This window comes from Vombatus ursinus, unplaced genomic scaffold (assembly GCF_900497805.2).
Source record: "Vombatus ursinus unplaced genomic scaffold, bare-nosed wombat genome assembly UNPS02014792.1, whole genome shotgun sequence".
In the NCBI taxonomy this organism is placed as follows: domain Eukaryota; kingdom Metazoa; phylum Chordata; class Mammalia; order Diprotodontia; family Vombatidae; genus Vombatus; species Vombatus ursinus.
The window spans coordinates 1684083-1707530 of record NW_020954570.1 but is presented as its reverse complement, the minus strand read 5'-3'; the positions used below and the strand labels follow the sequence as shown (position 1 = coordinate 1707530).

Here is a 23448-nt window from a genome sequence, read left to right as displayed (position 1 = left end):
GGCACGGACTGTTCTTTAACACCGCCACTACCACCTCCTTCTCCTCCTCCTCCTCCTGATGAATTTGCTGACTATAAGGGAAAAAATGCAAATATCCTTACAGATTCTCTACATCCAGAAAGCAACATGAATGAACTTGGAATGTTATTTGCAGTCTTTGATACTGAGAGGGTACAAGGTGCCATATCTCCACAAAAGAATTATCAGAGTAATGAGTACACTGCTACAAAAGAAAAGATTTCTGAAATTGAAACTGTTCCCCCATATTTTGTTCATGGTCCTCTAGAGACGAGTCTCACAGACTCATTTAAAGTACCTTTAGAAAATGGTGGAGAAATGGAGGAACGGAGGGGAAGCATCCTCATTAACCAAGAAAATACCATGTCAGAATCATATCTCCAGCACAACACAGGAGGAATAATGGATTTCATGGGCACCACTGCTTATACCCTCTCTCAGACTCAAGGTAGAAAAGAGTCAAGTGTTCTTTCTTTGCCATCTCTAAAGGTGCAGCATGTGGGAGCCAAAACATCAAGCATCTTTGGCAAGGGTAGTACACATCCTGAGTATCCAGAATTTTCTACACCTTCCAGCTCTATATCTTCCTGCTTCAGTGTTGAGGATGTGAAACCTCTTTCATGCTCCACCACCACCAGCCCATCTCACTCTGACTTGACTACATACTGTTTGCAGTCTAAACAAAGCACTAATGATGTTTTTTTCTTGAATCACTGTGTGGAGTATAGGACTGACTCTGAGAACCCTCAGGCCCCATTAGAAAACAGCTTTAATTGTATGCTTCAGGAAAGTGCAGATCAAACACCTAAGGATCTTGATTCATTCAATCAATCAATCCATAAGCATTCATTAACTATTAACTGTACACCTGGCACTGGAGATACAAATGCAGAGTCTACAAGGTTCCTTTCTATTTGTCAAGAAGAACACACAAACTTCAGTGAGTGTGGATTCAATGAGGAAACTTTAGATAGTGGTCCCCAAGCTACTACACAGGAGCTTCTGAAGTTGAAAAGTGTGTCCTCACTAACAATGGCATCTCCACTCTCTAGCAGCTCATCCAGAGGCTGTACTAGTCCTCAGGATGGGACTGACAGTGAAATCATGGAGTGTGCCCAAAGGCAGCCCAGTGTGAAGCAACCAAGTGTCCCAACTCAGGTGACTACCCGTGAAACAGAAGGGGCCAGCAAGAAATGGAGAGGATCCATGATGACTGTATTAACTAAGGCACTAAAGCAAAAACTTATCTCCCAAAGTGGTCGTAAATTCACTAGTACTGCCTGTGGTTCCATGCTGGAGAAGGATCTTGAAGATCTGCCCAATCCTTATGAAAACTCTGGCATTTTGTCACTTTGGGATACTGAGGAACCAAATATAGAGGATGAATACAGGGGCATTTTTGAAGTTTTGTGCAACAGCAACTATATTAAAGCCTGTTTCCAAAAGCATTTCCCACCTATCACTGGAGAGGACAACTTGCCAGTGTCTCCTCTAGATATTCAAGTTTCTAATCTGGAAGCATTTATTAAAGAAACATTGGGAAACAGTGACTGGGAAGAAATGAGCCCTGGACCAACTTTTCTCAAAGAGGACCCTGTGGAATGTCAAATGGGAGAGTTTATCGAGTTGAATTCTGAAAGAGATGAGGAAAGTAATAATGAAAAAACTGACATACCATTGTCAGCCCAGAAGCAAAGGATTCTGAAAGGTATAGTACTGATATATTGTTGATTTTATATATTTGAATTTTAGATAATTTTGAGAATAGAGAGTGTTTTTTCTCTCTCTCTCACACACACATCTTATTGCATATTCTAGTAAATTTTAGTAAATTTACCCAGAACTTTGGTTCAATAGAAAATAAGCTTAATAGTTTTTCTACTGAGTCTGATACATTGCAAGATGGAAGTAATCTAGAAGTACAGTTCCTTGCACATAATAGACATTCAATAAATGTTTATTGAATGAATGCACGAATGATTTCACCATTATTTTCCTTCTTTCAAGCTAAGCATGCTAATTAGAACACTTTTTTTTTCATGAAACATTCTCAAAACTCACTACAGAATTTGTGAAGCATGCCATGAATGCTCCAGAAGGCTATGAGGAACTGTGATTAAAATAAAGGACATAAAACTGAGAATAGCCTGTGGCTACTCCTGGAGCTGTACAGCTCCAGGTGTCATTGAAGGGAAAGCACTCCCTTTTTTATTTTTCTACTTTGCTGAAACAAAGCGGAAAAGATAAAAACTTTACATTCCTCAGGATAAACTAAAGTAGAATTTCTTTCATAAGACATTCATTACTAGGACCATAAGCCATCTGCATTCACTCCTGGGTTAGTATTGTATCTTTTATATCATTTCACAAAGAATATTTTCCTGCAATTTGCTGTACTCTCCTGACTTCATATTAAATGGCACCTGTCAGCTCTAATGGTCAGTGCTCCCTTATTTCAAAGGAAATAAGAAATAAGAACCACCCACTCCCTTCCCCCCTTTAATATAGTGAGGCCAGGTGGTAAGGTGAAAAAGATAATGGTTCAGAAGTCAGAGGATCTATGCTCTAATTTCAAGAGTCTTGGGCCTGGAGTCAGGAAGACCTGAGTTCAAATCCTACCTCAGATACCTGTTAGCTGTGTGATTTTGGGAAAGTCACTTAACCTTTTTCTGCTTCAATTTTCTTATCTATAAAAAGAGGGTTGGACTATTTGACCTCTGAGGTCCTCTCTAACTTTTGTGCAGAGATTCTTAAACATTTTTCTGTCATGGACACCTTTGGCATTCTTTTGAAGCCTATGGATTCCTTCTCAGAATGATTTTAAAAGCATAAATTAAAATATATAGCATTTCAAAAGAAATCAATTATATTGAAATGCAATTGTCAAAATATTTTCTTAAAAGTTCTTAGACCTCATAATAAGAATACATTAGTGTTCCCTCTAAAGGGAATTATAGTCCAAGGCCCTGTGAGTTCTGCAACTCAAGAGCACCAAGAATAGCCAGTTTTGAAAGCCCTTTCGAGGGATTAAAGAACTTTCTCACTGCCACTTTGGTAAATCTCAGCTCAGATGTCTGAGTTATTCCTTGGGAATCTCTTGCCAGCTCAAGACAGAACATAGAATGCCATCTCCACCCTAGGTCTAAATTATTCCATAGCTCAGGTTCTGGTGTGCAGATCCTTGAGTGTGGCTAAGTGGCATAGACTCATAGATTTATTAAATAATTGTGTAACTTCTAGTGCATAAAGGACTCAGAGAGAAGTCCTGGTTTGACAGACATTCAGACACTACCCTCCACTTCACTCCAGCACTGGCCCCTCGTCTACATATAGGCATGGTTCTCAAGATGTCTGTTGGCCAGATTTGTGTAGTGGAGGAGAGGAAGGAGGTACTTATCTGGGTTCCCAGCTCTTAACTCATTCTGAACAGGAAAGAACCTAACCCAAGGTTACACCTATTTATCTCTGTTATCTTATGAGTGCTTAGCTGTTTAAGAAAGCCTGTACAAGTCTTGTGAGGCCATCTTTGACCCAGTCACCTCACTGGCAATGCCCCAGTAGAATCTGCTTTTCTCTCTGTCCCTTATTGTCTCCTTGAAGTCATTGAAACACAGACTCCCAGAATTGAAAAGGAAAAGACCAGTGAGTGGCAGCATGATTCACACAGTGGAAACAGTGTTAACTCAGGTATCAAAGGACCTGGGTTCAAATCTACCTCTGATGCTTACTACTGAGGAACCATGGGCAAATCACTTAAACTCTCTTGGTCTCAGTTTCTTCATCTGTAAAATGGTGGATGGACTAAATGGGCTTGGAGGTCCCTTCTAAATTGCCTTTCTTCAGTACTATGCCACTTTGCCTTGATTTTTCTAGGATCATAGCTCATATAACAAAGCAGTGCTTTTTTTTTTTCTATTTAGCTAGAGGAGAACTCAGAGACTCTCAATCAACTGATCAATTAGTAAATATTATGAAACACTTACCAAGTGCCAAGCACTGAATGCAAAGAAAGCAAAAACAGTCCCTTTGTCCAAGTAGCTTATATTAATGGTATCAAATTCAAATAGAAATAAGGGCTACTAATCCATATATTTTTGATTCAAGGTGTTTCCTTCTCAAAGCAATTAAAAACCTTTTAATCATGAAATACAAGTTATGGGATTTACATTTTTGACTAATAGAATTCAAATCCTGGAGAACTTGAGTTCACTTGTCTAAGTTTTATCTTCCCAGTAAGATTATAATCTTCTTAATGACAGGAGGTATGTATACTACTTAATTTATCCCTCCTCCTCACCGTGTCTTACTCAGTATCAAATACTAAGGTGCTCAATAAATGCTCATGCAATTGAACTAGATTGAATGGAATGGAACTGAATAGATTCTAATGTTGCTAACTGTATATTCCAATCTTGGCTGATTCATCTTGGTGGGGGAGGGATTCAGAAAAAAAAAATTTTGAAAGTGAATCAAGATTTGAGAATGTCTTTTTCCCATTCCTTCTCACTTCTCTCATCATAATCAATCTGGTTTAAATTTAGATTGGAAATGGGAGATAAACAAACTCATAAAGCTTTCAAATGAATTGCCATCAAGAGATGCAAGAGCCAGTGACAGTTCCCAGGAGGAAGCAATTGACCAATGGGCCAAAAGACGGAAGCAGTATAAAGAAAGCAAAAAGTGCAGCTCAACTGGAGGGAGTTCATATGCCAGTAACATTACTGAAGGATCAAGTGAGTAAATAATCTGTCTTATTTATCAGCACCTGAGATACCGTCAGACTGATCCTCATTGGACCTATTAACTCCCTTATTCTTCCTGGAAATAAATTCTGTTATGTGGAAGTATCAGTGTGCTTATTACATGCACTTAAAAAATCACCATATTGTAATCTTTTTAAAAATCATTCATTCTACTAAGAATCCATTTGATCACCTCCTTTGTGCTACCAAATGATGAGTCAGAGTTGCTTTCCTCTACTCATCCTAATACCAACTAATTTCCCTATTGGTCTCCTGTAGCTTGGAGTTAATAAACAGGAGGATCTAGCAAGGAAGGGGGTCATAGGTTCCCAAGGTGGGTGATACCGCCCCTGGGGGGCACTAGAACAATCAGAGGGGCAGTAGTAGCCTTGGGTATAATTGGGGGCTATTGAATAAAAATAAGGGGGTGGTAGAAGCATAAGGAAAGAGAGAAGAAAATTTTGAAAAAACGTTTATACATGTTTCATCTGTTGTGTAACAGAGTTAAAGTCATAGTGATTGCATTATTTTCCAAATAAACACATAAAATGCAAATTTCAACTGATCAGTGGTCAAGTCCACTGACAGGTCTTAACAAGCAAGTGTTGGCAGGTGAGTGTCATTCACTGTTGAAAAGTCCAGCATGCATTGGCAAGAATGTGTGTGTGTAATGACTTGTTTACAATATGATACTATACAGTTACATGATGCAATATCGCATCATCAAAATTTCAATGCAAGAAAAAACCCACAAATTTACAATGAAATAGTAAATTTAAGATATGTAATTTAAAAATCATTTTATATATTTTTTAAATGATGCAAATTTTTTAAAAACCATTAAAGGGTTAAAGAAAGTAGATTTCCAGGAATGTGCTGAGTAATTTTTTTAAAGGGGCAGTAGACCAAATAAGTTTGGGAACCTTTGGGCTAAATGGTGCAGTGGCTGGAATGGTGGGTGGGTCTGGAGTCAGGAAGATCTGAGTTCAAATCCAACCTCAGATACTAGCTGTGTGAACATTGCCAAATTGCTTGATAATAGCACCTACCTCTCAGGGTTGGTGTGAGGATCAAATGAGATAACACTTATAAAGCACTTAACACAATACCTGGCACATGTAAAGCACTATGTAAATGTTAGCTATTATTATAATAATTATTATTATTCGGACTAGATAGTAGTGGGACTACAGTCAGGGGAAACAAGCGTAAGTGAATGTTAGAGCAATGTTAATAAAAATCACTATAAATAAGTGATTTTCCAAAAGTATCCATTGTGTTAGATCATGTACATCACCATTTCCTTTTATTTATATGGATATTCAGAGGTTACTGTAAAGCATTAAATATTCCATTTATTTTTTTTTTCTTGGTTAATCTTATTTCCCATTCAATGGCCAGTTTGGAATCCATCCTATTATTTGTTCCTCTTTGAGAACCTACTTAGAGGAGTGAACACAGAATTTGGAATTAGATTTTATTGCCAACCACACTACTTCTGGTCAAGGCTACTTTATGAGAAAATAAGATCTCAATTTTGTTTCTGGCCACCTCAGATGATGTCCCTGCAGAAAAAAAAAAATGTTCCTTACGGTTGTACATCTAAGGAAAATCCTCAATGCTTCCAAGCTAGTGGTCTCCAAACTTTTGTGATCACATACCTGTTCCAGTAAAACAATTAAAAAAACTGAGCACATACCTCCATTATATGTATTTTTAGTTATTGATAAAATGTATCAATCAATCAGCAAGCATTCGGATTTTTTTTTACTTTTTGGGTTTTTTTTTTGTTTTTTAACTACATTTATTTATTTTTAATTATCAACATTCACTTTCATAAGATTTTGAGTTTTAAATTTTTCTCCTTCCCTTGCCTCCCTTCTCCCCAAGATGGCTTGAAATCTGATATAGGCGATACATGTATAATCATATTAAACATATTTCCACATTAGTCATGTTATGAAAGAAGAATCAGAACATAAGGGAAAAAACATGAGAAAAAAAGAAAATAGTATGCTTCAATCTTCATTTAAACTTCATAGTTCTTTCTCTGGATGTGGATAGCATTTTCCACCATGAGTCTTTTGAGATTGTCTTAGAATCTGAGACTCTTAGATCATTGCATTGCTGAGAAGAACTAAGTCTATCAAAACAGGTCATGGCACAATGTTGCTGTTACCGTGTACAGTGTTCTCCTGGTTCTGCTCACTTCACTTAGTATCAGTTCATATAAGTCATTCCAGGATTTTCTAAAATCTGCCTGCTTATCATTTCTTATAGAACAATAGTATTCCATTATATTCTTAAACTATAACTTGTTCAGCCCTTCCCCAATTCATGAGTATTCCCTCAATTTCCAATTCTTTGCCACCACCAAAAGAACTTCAGCAAGTATTTGTTAAGCACTCCAATACGTGACAGATTCTGTGCTAGGTTTTGGGAATAAAAATACGAAGAATGAAATAATCCCTACATAAGATAAACTTACATCCTAATGGCAAAGACAAGTACATATAAATGTATGCAGAATAAATATAAAGCTAATAAATACAAATATATACAAAGTAGTTAAATTCCAGGTAATTTTGGAGGAAAAGCACTCAAGTTGGAGGGATCACAGAAGTCTCCATGGCAAAGATGGTACCTGAACTCTGTCTTCAAGAAAGACAGGAGTAGATAGAGCACCAGCCCTAGATTCAGGAGGACCTGACTTCAAATCCGGCCTCAGACACATAACACTTACTAGCTGTGTGACCCTGGGCAAGTCACTTAACCCCATTGCCTGGCCTCCCCCCCCCAAAAAGACAGGAAATCCATGGGCTAGAGGTAAGAGGGGAGTGAATCACAAATACAAGGGATGACCAATACAAAGGAACAGAACAGAGAGGCATGTATTGAGTGAAGAACAGAGATGCCATTTTGGCTGGATCACAGAGGGGCAATAATGTCCAACAAGGTTGGAAACATAGGTTTGAGCCTGATTGTGAAGGACTTTAAAAGCTTAAGAGAGGAGTTTGTATTTTATTCTAACAGCAGTGGGAAGCCACTGGAGTTGGTTGAGTAAGGGAGTTAGATGGTCAGAACTATGCTTAGAGAAAAATAATTTGACAGCGGTGTGCAATATGATGAACTAGAGTATGATATGAGACTAGAGGCAAATATTTGGAAAATAACATAATCATTTTTGGAAATATTTTCTGTATAGCTTCCAAAATGTTCTCAGGGCCAAAGTAGCAAAGTGGTTTTCCTATAACTCAAATTTGACCATGTCACTCCTCTACTAAATAAATCCAGTGACTCTCTGTTTACTCTAGGATAAGAAATTATTTCGTCTTCATCTTTCTTTTAAAATTTTGATTGTTTTTAGGAAAACTGCAGATTAAAAAATAAACCCACATAAATCATCAACATTTCTACATATTACCAACTATAATAACTAAGGAGGGTGTTGGCAATAATCTAGGACAAAAGGATTGGGGATCTGAACTAAAATGGTAGTTCTGTGAGAGAAGTTACATTTGAGAGATGGGAAAGTAGAAATGGTAAGATTTGGCAACTGATTAGATATGTGGGATGAGGGAGGGTAAGGAGATATGATAATAATGAGATATGAACCTGAGCTGCTGAAAGGATGGTGTCTTCAACAGAAATAGAGTAGTTTAGAACAGGAGAGGGTTTAGAAAGGAAGGTAAGTTGGGCTTAATATGTCTCAGGGTGTGTGGGGGGTGGGAAGGGTTAGGGGGCAGGATTTGGATAATAAACCAGCAAAGGAGAATGAAAAGGAGTCATCAGAAAGGTAGGAGAACTAGAAGACAGTAATGTCATGAAAACCCAGAGGAGAGAGAATATCCAGGAGTAAAGAGTAATTAACAGTGTCAAATGTTGCAAATAGGTAGAGAAGGAGTATGACTGAGGGGGAATATATCCTTATATATGTATATTTGTGAGTATATATGTACATATCTATGTATACACACACATATAACACACACGCACACACACACACACACACACACACACATATATATCTTGGACGTGATGAGTTTCATGTACAATCATCTTTTTTATTGTACTATGTTATGGAAATACTTGTTTTGTTAAATGAATTAAAAATATATTTTTTAAAAGAGGCCACTGGTAGGAGAGCAGTTTCATTTCAGTGATGAGATTAAAAGCCAAATTGCAAAAGGTGAGGAGTAAGAGAGGAAAAAATAAACAGTGACAAGTTTTTCAGGGAGTTTATCTAAGAGAGATGAGCTATATAGGACCATAGTTTGGGTGGGGAGCGGTGACAGGGTCTAGTGAAGATTTTTTTTGAAATAGAGGAAATTAAAATGTTTGAAGGCATTAGGGGAGGAACTAATTGATAAAGAGAGATTGAAGATTTGAGACAGGGGAGGATGGAGGAGACAATCTGCTGAAGAAGACACAAAGGGATGAGAAGTACACATGTAGAGAACAAGAAACAAGAAACTAAGGGAAAGGAAAAGGGAGTGAGAGCAGATGTCAAGTGATTTTGAGATGAAGAGAATAGGAGAACAGGGAGCTCATATAGAATGGCCTTAATTTTTTCACTAAAGTAAAAAGCAAGGTGTTTAGCTAAGAAAGGAGCAGGAGGAAAAGATATGAAGGGACTTAAAGAAAGGAGAGAAGGTTTGGAACAGATTCTTAGAAGGTTGGAATGATGTAGGGAATCATTTAGGGAGGAATAAAAGGGCTCCCTTGATGTAGTGAGGACCCAGTTGAATTTGAATAACAAATTCTTAATGTACGTAGTCAGCATTGTATTAATAATAATATGCATTATAAAATATGCACAACAATGGAAATTTTATTTTTTAAAAAATATTTTATTTTTCCAATTACATATAAAACTTTTTAACATTCACTTTTTAAAATTTTGAGTTCCAAATTCTCTCCTTCCCTCTCTCTCCTCCATCCTCATTGAAAAGGCAAGCAATATTATATGTTATACATGTGCAGTCATTCAAAACATATTTCCATATTAGTCATGTTGTGAAAGAAAATTCAGCTCTGCCCCTTCCCACAAAAAAAGAAAAAGAAAGTTTTTTTTAAAGTATACTTTGATCTGAATTCAGACTCCATCAGTTCTTTCTCTGGAGGTGGACAGAATTTTCCTCAAGAGTCCTTTGGAATTGTCTTGGATCATTGTATTGCCAAGACTAGCTAAGTCATTCACAGTTGATCATCATACAATATTGATGTTATTGTTTACAATATTCTGGTTCTGCTCACTTCACTTTGCATCAATTCATGTAAGTCTTTACAGGTTTTTCCAAGAGCATCCTGCTTGTCATTTCTTATTGCACAACAGTATTCCGTCGTAACCATATACCAAAACTTATTCAGCCATTCTCCAATTGATGGGCATCCCCTCAATTTCCAATTCTTTGCAACAACAAAAAGAGCTGCTATAAATATTATTGTATATATAGGTCCTTTCCCTTTAAAAAAAATCTTTTTGAGATATAGACCTAGTACTGGTATAATTTTATAGCCCTTTGGTCATAGTTCCAAATTGCTCTCCAGAATGATTGGATCAGTTCACAATTTCACCAACAGTACATTAATGTCCCAGTTTTCCCCACCATCCCCACCAACATTTGTCATTTTTTTTTCTGTCATATTAGCCAATCTGATAGGTACAGGGGGTACCTCAGAGTACTGTGTATTGTGTACCTAATCTATTCCACTGATCCATCACTCTATTTCTTAATCACTAACAGATTGTTTTCATGATTACTGGTTTGTAATACAGTTTGCAATCTGATATGGCTAGGCCTCCTTCCTTTAATTTTTTTCCCATTGATTCCTTGATATTCTTGATCTTTTGTCCTTTCAGATGAATTTTGTTATTATTTTAGCTCTATAAAATAATTTTGGGTAGTTTCATTGGTATGGCACTGAATAAGTAAATTAATTTAGATAGAATTGTAATTTTTATTATATTGGCTTAATCTACTGATGAGCAATTAATATTTCTCCAATTGTTTAGAACTGACTGTGTGAAAAGTGTTTTGAAATTGTATTCATATAGTTCCTGGGTTTGTCTTGGCATGTGGACTCCCAAGTATTTTATGTTGTCTACAGTTACTTTAAATGTAATTTGTCTTTCTATCTCTTGCTGTTAGACTTAGTTGGTAATATGTAGAAACGCTGATGATTTATGTGGGTTTATTTTTTTATTCTGCAACCTTGCTAAAAAAAATCAAAATTTTAAAAGAAAGATGAAATAATTTTTTATCCTAGAGTAAACAGAGAGTCACTGGATTTATTTAGTAGAGGAGTGACATGGTCGAATTTGAGTTATAGGAAAACCACTTTGTCAGCTATACAGGGGGTAGATTGGAAAGTGGAGAGTGCTGACAAACAGAAAAGCCAATAAAGAGGCTATTACAATAATCTAGGTGAAAGATGATAAGGGCCTGAAATAGGGAAGTAGTTGTGTGAATGGATAAAAATGGATGGATAGGAAAGAAGTTGCAGAAATAGAAGCATTTGACAAGTTATGGGATGGGGAGGTGGGAGTAATGAGTTGAAGATGATGGTGAGATTGTGAACCCCAGGTGATTCTGAGGATAATGGTGTTCCGAACAGTAATAGGGAATTTGGAAGAGGGATGGATTTGTAGAGGAAAGATAATATAATAAAATCTTGAACGACATGCTCAATCCATACATGCTTGCCTGTCCTGTATGATTCACTATTCCTACCCAAAACAAAGGGCAAAGGTTGGTTTCTTACTCACTGGTCCTTTCTCCAAGAAGTGTCTGCCATAGTTATGAGCTGATCTGAGGGACGCAGGATGGCTCTGCTGTAGATGTGTGGGATTTTTCCCAGTAGTATCTTCAAAGCTGCTGATGTGGGTGCTTGAATATTGGTCAGGTTACAACTACCCAGAAAATTGAAGTCTATCTCAGAAGAGAAAGAAGTTAAGAGTGCACACAGTATGGGAAGGGGGCAGAGTGAGGGAGTGTTGAAGGATAAGGTAAGCGATTGTTTTGGAGATGATCCATCCCCTTCACTGGTTATTTCATGGAGAGTCTATACCTGTAATTGCATGATCTTCCCCCACTCTGACTGGCTGATCACACTTTCCTATGACCTCTACTTTATAAATCAATATTCTAAACAATTTGCTCTTATATTAGATAATCCCTCAAAGCGTTTTGCTTTTCTCCTTAGATGTCTGGAAGCCTATGTTAAATTTAATGCACTAATCCCAAAGTATCTGATATATTGATTTCTCTGTTCCTCTTATCTGATTTTGCTTTGTTTTATATTTAAGTGTATTATTTTAACTCAGTATGATGCATCAAGTATTTTTTTAAATAGATGTGAATATCAATTATAAGTAAATTAAGATCATAATATCATCAAATTAATGTTTCTTTAAGGTAAGTTTTCTCAAACCAAAATGCTTCTTAGAAAGGAACATTTAGTGTTGCCATCTTGTTTTTCTTGGCCATTTTCTTTGAAGTACTAACAGTGCTTTTAACCATCTTTTTGCTTTGTTTTGTTTTTGCTTTTGCTTTTTATTTTAATTTTTTTATGGAGAATGCAAATCCTTTGTCATATAGTAGCTGCCCCAAAGGCATAATTGTCTAGAGAGACTTAGACTAGTTTTTAACTGTAAGAAAAGCAGACTGTAACTGAAAAATGTGCTTTCTCCAATTAGCCATGAATGATCCTAATGTGCCATGAAGAGTAAAACCAATACTACTTGGTCCCACTACATATCTCAGTGCCACAGTGAACCAGATTGACCAAATCCTTCTATGTAGGTGTGCTTCATCCTGTTTTAAAGACAAATCTTCAATCATCCATTCCTAGGGCCCTTAACCATGTAGGTCCACTTTCCTTACTTCATAAGACAGGGATCAGTATGTCAGATTTTAAAGAAACTTGAATTTCATATTGACAAAAATCACAATTTTGATTGTCACCGATTATCTTCTTTGTTGAACTTTGTCCTACATATCCTGAGAGAACTGAATGACTTTACATTTCCATGTCTCCATTTTATCCTAACCATAAATAAGCAAGGGAAAATATTGTGTGCTTTTTGTATTATGAAAGCTTTTGTGAAATACTATGATGCATTACGGGCCACTGAGGCTGACACTATTCAGTGTGTGACTTAAATTCTGTCTCTTTTATAGAATCAGGAAATGTTACTAGCCCTTGACTTAAAATCTGACAGTTTTATTGAGCATTATTACATCTGGTGCTCTTCACTTTGTTAATTTCACTCACCTCTGACTTCCTGAATAATAACTGGAAAAGACATTAGGGATGACATTTATATTTGAGGATGCAGTTGATCAATCTATTAGTGCTGTGGAGAATGCTCACTAAGGCCCATCAGGTAAATAACTTACGGGCTGTGAACTGAAGTAGGAAGAGCCTATAAAATGGAGTTCCAATTTTTATGCTTTTAAATAGCTCCTGGAACAGAAACAGACGTGCAAGACTGTGTTATGGATCACTTTGCCAAGGTGAATGTGGATCTCGCTGCTTGAGGGAACTTGATGGAACTTCTCATGTCTTTTATTCAGTTGTGTAAATTACTGTGGAAATGTATTTTCCAAGTTATTGGCTTTTATATGGGAATATTCTAGAGGGGAAAAAGTTTTCTGTTTAGAGTATTGGATAATTAGATTACAACTCTGGGTTCACTTTAGAAGCTGTTTTATTATTGTTATTATTATTCTCTTAAATTTTAAGAGGAGAAGAGGAGGGTAGAAGGAAGGACAAAAGTCCCTTGGAATTGATCTGGGATGTTGTTTTTATTCTGAAACAAAGAAACAATTAAGTAGCACAAGAACAACAAGTCTCACCTTAAAAAAAAAAAAAACAACATCATGGAGTTGGGCATGGTGGCACAGGACTTAAATCCTTGCTTCTGGGTATGTTGAGGCTTCTACATCTTTTGAGCTCAGAAGACTTGAGTTATAATAGGGCTGACATTGCTGAAGTGTCCACACCAAATCTGGCATCAGCACAGTGAGCTCTCAGGAGATGGGGGGAGTCACCAGGTGCCCAAGGAGGGGCAAATTGGTCCAGGTTGGAAATGGACCGGGTCAACAACAATTGTTATCAAACAGCAATAGGATCAGGCTATTAACAGCCTGGCAAGATAAAGAGAAAAGTCAAGTTGAAAGAGCTTCTGGACACTGCCCTTGACGCAATGCCAAAGAAGAAAGAATGCTTATCAAACTTGTGGATACCAAAATACTGAGAGAGATATCTAATACATTCCAAAATAAAAGCAGGATCCAAAAATATCTTCAAAGACTAGAACAACAAGATGAATCTAGCAAGATGAAATTTAACAGGGATAAATGTAAATGAGATCAATGAGAATCTGGGTTTTTCAGTAGAAAGCTGTTCACAAATAAGTGTAATATTTTACCTGTGTTAAGTAGGTAGGTTTTTTTTTTTAATTACCATTGAATTTGAAAGACACACTCTCATGCTGGAGGCCACAAAATTCTAAAGAAACTCAGGGTGATTGATTTTCTTTCTTTTTTTTTTACCCCTGAAAACACTAGACTATTCTTTATTTCAGTTTGAAAGTTACAAGGGAGCTTACCTTAATGACTGTAGACAGCCCAGAGATAATGTAGTCCAGGATTTCTATGTACAATCCTCTTTCACACACACCCCAACCCCACAGCGTTCTTGCTAACGTCCTGGCACCAAACCCTTTCTGCTCAGCACAGAGACTTCTGGAATGAAGAGAGCTAGATTCCTTTGCAGTGGCCTGGATCCTACTCCTGCCTCCTCGAAACAGTTCCCTTCTGCACAGGCCCTCTTCCATAGGTGCACTGGATGCTAGTGCCCCACTCCTAAAAATCCTCCCCTTGCCAAACTACCCTGGCAACACATTTTTCTAATGTTCTCGGGGTCAAAGAGGCAAAATCAAAGGTTCCTGTGATGGCTTCTGCTTTGTAATTTTAACATTGAATTGTTATTTTAGCCTCTGGTTTTGGAAATAATTTTTTTTTGCTTTGTTTTTCATTTTTATACAAAAAACTCAACCTGACAATTTTGCCTAAGAGCTAAAAATTTTTTTGTTAAGTGCAGTTCTGTTTTCTGCTTGCAACAATCTGCTTTCAACAAGGCTCCGTGGTCACAGTCATACCCTACTTTGGTCAGAGGTCATATGTGTCACCTTACTCCAGTGGTTGTGGCTGGGTCATTGCATTTCATGTGATCCAGAAATGTGTGTCCATCATATCAACCAAGGACATAGATCTTCCCCTGGTGTACAGTGACCCTAAGTGTGCTCCGTCAATGTTTCACAGGGGCCACAAAAGTCCAGGTCTTCATTTCCACATCATATCTTTCCATACCATTCAACTGGATAGCTTCCTGTAACATAGATGGAGTTGTGCTGAGCACAGACACCTGCCCTTCTTTGGATGGTGTTCATAGACGTGATCATCTGCCACTCTCTGAGTAGTAGCACTCAGCAGAATTGAGGTGATTTGTTCCATCAAAGCCTGCATAGGGCAGGTAATTCTGGACAGCCACTCCCACCCCAATCCTTTGTGTCAGCATTGGTTCCACTAAGTGCCACTTATCCCACTCTGGCCCATACCTCTTCCACTGTTGTGGCAAATGCAGCTACAGGAGCCCCCAAATGCATAGATGAAGCCATCAATGACACCAACCCAATATGATTCTAGGGCACACTCATGGGTGCAAAGGGGGACCACTGATTGGTCATAGGATTGTAGCAGTCAAGGGCATCAGAGTCTGTGCTGCCATCTGAAAAATTGTTCCTTCCCCTAATAGCATATAGCAGCCCACCCACCACACAATTTGCTAGACCACTTTAGAGCACCTGTGGGTCTGCAAGATGGAGCCAGGCACAATCACAAGGGTTGTAGGCCACCAGGTAGCTCAGTGACTATTGGAAGTAGTCGCTTGCCATGTAGATGACCTGACCTATCTTGGGTGCCTGGCAGGGCATCACCTGGGTGGGCTTGTGCAGGGTGAAATACTGAAAGATCTTAACCAAGTAGTCCTTACAACACAAGTCTGATTAGAGGATCTCATTCTTGCAGCTACACTTCTAGGAAGTGGGGAGCGAGGGAGTGGCAAAAGACAGCACAAAGAAAAATTTGAATGTGGAAGCCCCACTGCTCCCAGTCACATTCTATCCAATTGATGCGGGCATAGGAGACCTTGGACTGACAGGGCACATGGAGCTTGTCCCAAGTGATTAATGTAACTAGTTGACAATGAGACACATTAAGGAATTCCTCTTGCTTTGCTACTTCACCAAAGCGCATGTAGTTGTTCTCCCAGCCACACTGATAGAGCTCAGCACAGCCAATTTGCTCAGCAAAGTTGGTAATCCCAATCGCAATTGCTGAGTCCAGCTGCTGCACCAAAAATTCACTGCAGGCCTGCACTACACTGTCAATCTGGTACATGACGGCCCCATTCATCACATGCAGCATCTCTCCCCCTGGAGATAGAAGCAGTATAGGCAAACTCTATGAGTCATTCTGTCACCTTGGGGTGGATGCCCTTGACAGAGACCACTTCCATGTCCTGCTCCTGCTGCCCGTTGGTGAACATGGCCTTGAAAGCTGGGCTGGAGGAGGCAAGAACCACTTTGTGAGCCACAAATTGGGCAGCAGGCACATCACCACATTTGACCTGCAGAGTCATATCATATAGCTGAAGCTCATCCGAGGTGCCAAAGGCCTGTCTGGTGTGGTCCTCTAGGGTACAGCTGAAGGTTCAGTTGCTATGCTGGAAGGTGTCACCTCCACCTTGCACTCCATGCCATACATCACGGCATTGCTACCACCCCCACCCTGGGGGCACTGGGACAGAAGGGAAAAAGAATAGGCACCAGGAACACCCGTGCTATGCCCAGACACTGGCTGCAGCCTCTAAAAAAACGTTGCCATCACAGGGAGTTACCCACCCAGCTACAGCTGAACTCTGCTCCTCCTCCTCCGTCTCTGCCTCCTGGGCTCTGGAGCCTCTATCTCATGCCACAAGAGGTGGGGGTAGGGTGGGGATTGATCTTCAAGCTATCTCAAGGAGCAGATTCCAAAACAGAGGAAAAATCATAAATGGTGCTTATATCAAAAAAGTGCTACCAAGAAGACATCAGCTATTATTAATTTCTCCACCAACTTTTTTATTTCTATAATGTCTTGATGAACATGACTTAGAACACCTATAGTACATCCTTAATTGAAACATGAGGAAAGAATGGTCAAATTTTCACAAATGAAATTTCTATAGCGGGCAATATTTTATGGTTATACAACTGACTGAAGGATAAAGGAAAGATAAACTCTTACTGTGTCTGTTGTTTATTAATTTTTAAAAGCACTTGACTCAACAGAACCAAATACATCCTTGAAGGCTTTCCTTAAAGTGTTTCCAACACCTCATGAAAATAAAAACTAAAATTGTAGAGGTTGCATAGTATAATTTATGAGCAGTAGACTTGGAATTATGCAAGACATGAGTTTCTATCCTGCCATTTATAAGCTGTCTGACCAATGAAACATCTCTAAGCTTCTTTTAACTTCAGTTTCCTCATCTGCCAAGTAGGGATGATAATAGTTCTAATAGCTACATCCCAGGGATGTTGTGAAGATCAAAGGAGATAATGTATATAAGGTACCTTAAGACTTTATAATAATAATATAAAATAATAAAAGCATAATGGAACCATAAGGCATTGTAATAGTAATATAATAAAACCATAAGGATTAACAATAATAATAATAATAATAATAACTAACATTTATATAGTACTTACTATATGCTAGGCATTGTTTTAAATGTTTTACAATTATTATCTTATTTAATCCTCATCACCACCTTGGGAGATGGGTCCCATTATTATCCTCATTTTACAGATGAGGAAACTGAGGCAAATAGAAGTTAAGTGACTTGCCCAGGGTCACACCTCTAGGAAGTGTCTGAGGCTGGATTTGAACTCATCATCCTGACTCTAGGCCCCTCACTCTTTTTTTTTTTTGGCTAGGCAATAGGGTTAAGTGACTTGCCCAGGGTTACACAGCTAGTAAGTGTCAAGTGTCTGAGGCCAGATTTGAATTCAGGTACCCCTGACTCCAAAGCCAGTGCTCTATCCACTTCACCACCTAGCTACCCCACTCACTCGATCTATTGCACCACCTGGCAGAAATTATTATTATAAGACTCAATGACAAATGCAACTAGGAGGATACTTGTGTTCAATGATCATCTTATTTTCAACATCAAGCAAGGTATAAAACAGGTGGGTGGGTTTATGCTCACCTTAGCTGTTTGACAGTATTAGGGCAGATGTCTTACACAAAGAAGACTGTGTCCAAACACAAAGATAATTCTCTATGAAGGGTGAGGTTCTTCACCTGCTATCATTTTTTTTCCAGGTGATCAGTATTCTTATGGGGATACTCTATAGCTACAAATCACACAACACCAAGATCTCCACTTAAAATAATTCAAATGGCAAAGGGAAGACCCTTTGTAAATATACTAGAGCATATTTCCAAAGTTCACTTGTACACAAAATGTGGGACAAAAGAAACCATTGGAGACCTATATAATGAGGCAAGGGGTAGACCAGTAATGTAGGAAGAATAAGAGACATATATCCCTAATGCATCTTGTCATCTGCCCTCACTGCCAAGGGCCACCATAAAGGCAATGGACAATGACCCCTTCTCAGGAAATAATAATCAAATCAATATTATAATTACTAAGAAAAAGGTATAGCAATTGACTGCCCTGTGGCTCCACTCACAATCCCTGTGACTACCCTTCTAAATCCTTCCTTTTCTGGCAATCAGTCCTCAATATGCCCCTAGTACAGGGATTCCCAAATTGTAGTACACGTCTTCACAAAAGGAAGCTTGAGTTTCTTGAAGGAAATAAGGGATTTAATGAGGCAGAAGTGAAGATGAGGAGGGAGTGGGTCTAGGCATAGGGCCAACCTGTGCTGAGGCATGGAGAAGGGCTATGGCGTGCTTTGTGCAAGGAACAAAGGAGACCTATTTGGCTGGAACATAGAGTATAGGAAGAGCAATAATGAAGCTAGAAAGCTAGGTTGGAGTCAAACTGTGAAGGGCTTTGAAAGCTAAACAGAGGTATTCATATTTTATTCTTAAGAAAATAGTGAGACACTGTAGTTTATTGAGTACAGGAGTGATATGGTCATGTCTACATTTAAGGAAAATCACTTTGATAGGTGCATGGAGAATGGACTAGAGTGAGGAAAGACTTGAGTGGGGAAGGCCAATTAGAAGTCAGTAGTTTAGGTGAGAGGAGATGAAGACCTGAATTAAGGTGGGAGCTGTAAGTAGAGACAAGGGGTAAGAAATAAGAAAGGTTATAGAGATAGAAACTAAGATTTCATACCTGATGGGCTATATGTAGTGAGGGAGTGGGAGAGTGAAAAATCAAGGATAATGATGAGGTTAGGAACCTGGGAGACTAAAGAATGTTTGTGACTTTGACAGAAATAGGGAAGTTTAAGAGAAGCAGTAGATTTTCAGGGAAAAATGATCAGGGTTTGTTTTTTTGTTTTTTTTTTTTTCTGGACATGTTGAGTCTGGGATATTTCCAGGACAACAAGTTTGAAATATCTACTAGGCAGTTGGTGATTCAGGACCGAAGCCCAGGGGAGAGACTGGAATTAAATATATACATCTGGGAATCATTTGCCTAAAGATGATAATTAAACTCATGGGAGTTGATGAGTATAGCTCATGTAAGTTCTGAGGATACTTAAGCCAACTCTCACTCCTCTTACAAATGAGTTTAGGTTCCCAGATCAAGGTTACATCTCTCTTTCAGGGTTCTAGGAATATCCCTTAGGAATCAGGAGTCATTCTCTAATGCCCTAAGCTCTAACATCCATTGCTGTGCTTCTCCCCAAGACTATCAATTGAGAATCATTTTAGCCCGTCTTATGTAGATTCAAAAATAGTAAGAATAATTGGTACAAAAGATCCTCCCCAAAGTCTCTCCTACAAGTACATATGGCATTTAAGAGAAAGTGGCCTTAACCTTAGAAAGCAGCAACAAAGGGTTACTCAGCTTCTGGTTGGTAAGCATTTTTTTTTTCTCTTATTTGTCAGGCTTCCAGTGGAGCTGTGACTCTACATCCACTCTGTCATTGGCTTTCAATGCAGCCTCCATGGCTGATACATTAATGAATCTAGGACAGGATGGGAAATCCAACATCCTCCAGACTTTTCAAAGTTTGCAAGGTCCTTCTCTAGCCAAATGGGGGTAGGGAGAAGTAGAGCTAGAAGGACTGAATCCAAACTTCACGGAACAAAAAGTTTAGATTCAGTCAAAGAGCTGCACTTGAGGACCTAGAGGGCCACCTGTGGCCTTTAGGCCCCCAGGTGCTTTACCCCCACCCTAGGGTATAATTATGTTTTCCTGGCCTACTTGAACCCACTTCCGGTCACTCCAGTTTCAAGTACTTTTCCAATTTAGTTTAAAACTTATGATTGATTTTGATTAAAACTAAAGCCTATGATTGACATTGATCGGTTACACCTGGTTAAGGGACTCTAGGCCATCTTATCACCAGTTACTTTACATGGGTTGAGGTAATTTGATTGAGTAAATCACTCAACCTTTGGTGACATGAAGTCACCATGAGAGTGTAAAGAGAAAAAAGAAGGCCCAGGATGTAGCCTTGGGGAACACCCACCTATAGAGAATATGATATGGACGATTAAACAGCAAAGGAGACTGAGATGTAGTGGTCAGACATGGAGGAGAACCAGGAGAGAGCAGTGTTATGTGAACCCAGAGAAAAGACTATGCAGGAGAAGAGGGTGGTGAGGAGTGTCAAATGCAACAGAGAGATAAAGGATGAGAACCGAGGAAAGACCATCAGACTGAGGAATTTAGAGAAGACTATTGATAGATTGAATTTATTCCTGTCTAAAATTTGGAGAGAAAATTAGAGACATTTTGTACTTAATGATGCAAGAAGAATCCATGCAGTCTGAAGGCCGGTAATTGTGATGACACTTCCATAATGACATGTTTTCTGTAACTATAAGAATACTTGAAATCTCTCATTTTCACTCCCACTTTTCATTTCCACAAGGTCTCAGTAATTTCTCATCTAGACAATTGACACGGCCTCCTCAATCATTTCCCTTCCAAACCCCACGGTCTCCTTGCTCTAATCAGCCACAGTAATTTTCCCCAGATCATCTAACTCTTCTCATCAGTTGTGTGCTGAAAAGTTTAAACTTAGCCTTCAGGGGCATGCACAGTTTGAATCCAATCTCCCTGGTCAACCGCACTTTCTCGCACCCTGATTTTTCCAGATGGCATATGTCAAAATTCAACCCATCTTTTAAGGCCTAGTTTTTGCATGAAGCCTTCCCTGCTCCCTCTAGAAGTTGTTTCTGAAATGCCATTTTACTTCATTTGTGACTTTTCTTTCATTCATCATGGTCACTCTTGTTTTATTGTTGTTCATTATTTTCTGTTCTAGACTAAAGGCTTCTGAAAGTCAGGAGCTAGAAGTAGCTAGGTGGCACAATACATAGAGCTCTGGACCTGAAGTCAGGAAAACTAGAGTTCAAATCTACCTTCAGATATTTATTAGTTGTATGAACCTTGTCAAATCGCTTAACCTCCATCTACCTCAGTTTTCTTCTGTAAAATGGGGATAATAGCACCTTTCCCAGAGTTGTTGTAAGGATAAAATGAGATAATATTTGTAAAACACTTTGTAAACCTTAAATGATATTCATCTCACAAAGCACCTAGCATAGTGTGTTTCATGTAGAATTTTCTCAATAAATATTATTTTAATAAGTGAATATGAATCATCTCAGAATACAGATTAATAATCAAATAACTAGTGTAGTCAGCTACACCATAGGCATCTAGGTAGTACAGTGAATAGAGCACTTGACCTAAAGTTAGGAAGACATAAGTTCAAATCTGACCTCAGAGACTTATTAAGCTGTGTGACCCTGGGCAAGTCATTTAACCTCTGTTTGCCTCAGTTTCCTCATCTGTAAATGGGAAAAGTAATGCCTGTCTCCCAGGTTGTTGTGAGAATCAAATGAGATAATAATTATGAAACACTTAAGCACAGTGCCTGGCACATGGTAAGTGCTGTATAAAAGTTGACTATTATTATTAGTTACCAATTTTGTGGCAAGCTAAGAAGCTTCAACAACATTTTTTTAATGCTATCTTGGAGATTTTTATCAATCACTAGAATCTTTTGTCTTTCAATATTCAATATTTTTCTATTTCTGTACTGTCACAAAAATGCTGCTTTATTGGTCAATATAGAAGGAACCATAAACTCACACCTGGCAATAAAAACACACTCCCCTGGCATGGTGAACAGGTTCTTCCAAAACATCAGAGAAGCATCTTATTGTAAAGCTTCTCAGTGTCAGCAAAGAAACTACTAGATGAAATTGTGTAAACTTCTCAGCATGGTGCTCCTTTAAGATGGTAATCATTTTTGCCCTCTCCTTGTCCACTCTATTCCGCCTCACACAGAATTTTCTTACATCTTCTTCTGTAAGAACCTGAATGACATTGAAGATGTTTTTTAATAACTGACAACCAAGTTCATCTGTTTTTTTATCCCTTTTGATTATTTTAGAGACAATTTAAAATTGAATTTCACATTTTATCTTATTTCCTTCGAGCTCCAAATAGCATCATTTCTATTTCATAGAAAATTATTTCGTATGATGTCTCTAAGTGGATTTATGGTCCAGTCCCTAGCACAATACCTTGCACGTAGAAGACACTCCATAAAGATCCATCGGTTTCATTTATGGTACCTCTGAACGTTGTCAGTTCTCATTTCTAGCAGCTGGCCTATCAAATCTAGCTAGTTATTACTCAAAATGAAACCCTTTAATCCACCTGCTCCCACTCATATGCTATTCAACAGAGCTGTAGAAAGTTGTATAAGTATCCTAACTGAATCTATTATAAATCTCAATTAATCTAATCTCAGTTGGACTCTCACTGCATCAAGGCATTTTTTTTATTCCTTTTCATTAATTCTGTATCCCGCTCCCCACAGTATGTCTTCTAAACCTTCTCTTCACTCCTTAAGCCTCTTAACCACTCTCTCAGCTGAGGACTTTGCCTCTTATTTTTGTAATGGGGTGTGGCGCATGTGCAGAGTGCCTGGAATGGTGTTTCTCCATATGGATAAGCTGGGGAGCCTGTTTCTGGGATAATCATGATGATGTATAAAGAAAGTACCATTCATATACATTCTGTAACTAGTTGTGGTCAGCTAACCACAGGTAGAAGAGGAGGCCAGTGGACTGCAGAGGCATTCAAAATGTCCTGTCAGTTTCAGCTCCCCTTTATTTCTTCTTTTGCCTCTCTCTCTTTTGGCTTCATTTGGTCATTCCTTAGATCACAGTGTCTGGTGAGAGACCATGACAATCTTGGGAGTTTAGAAAGGCCAAGAGAATAAATTACAGGAATTTGGGAGTCATAGTCTAGCATCAGTGGTCCTTAGGATCAAAGGCCTGAATTTTAGGACCCAGTGGTATATGAAACTTGGGATCATCCAGAAATTGTGCTGCAGTGGGACATGATTGGGGAGGGACTGATACCATATGGAAACTGAGATAAGTTTTGAACCTTT

General features: G+C 38.5%; 1 protein-coding gene and 1 pseudogene across 1 annotated transcript in view; one reads left to right on the top strand and one right to left on the bottom strand.

Annotated features, from left to right (window-relative positions):
* The first annotated feature begins 1050 nt into the window (after positions 1–1050).
* Positions 1051–23448, top strand: part of LOC114048286 — a 144937-nt gene continuing 122539 nt past the window's right edge. The window contains exons 1-2 of the mRNA XM_027869185.1: positions 1051–1726; positions 4560–4751. Of these exons, the coding sequence (XP_027724986.1) occupies positions 1051–1726; positions 4560–4751 (868 nt within the window). The remainder of the gene's footprint in view (positions 1727–4559; positions 4752–23448) is intronic.
* On the bottom strand, positions 14861–22603 carry LOC114048274 (annotated as a pseudogene).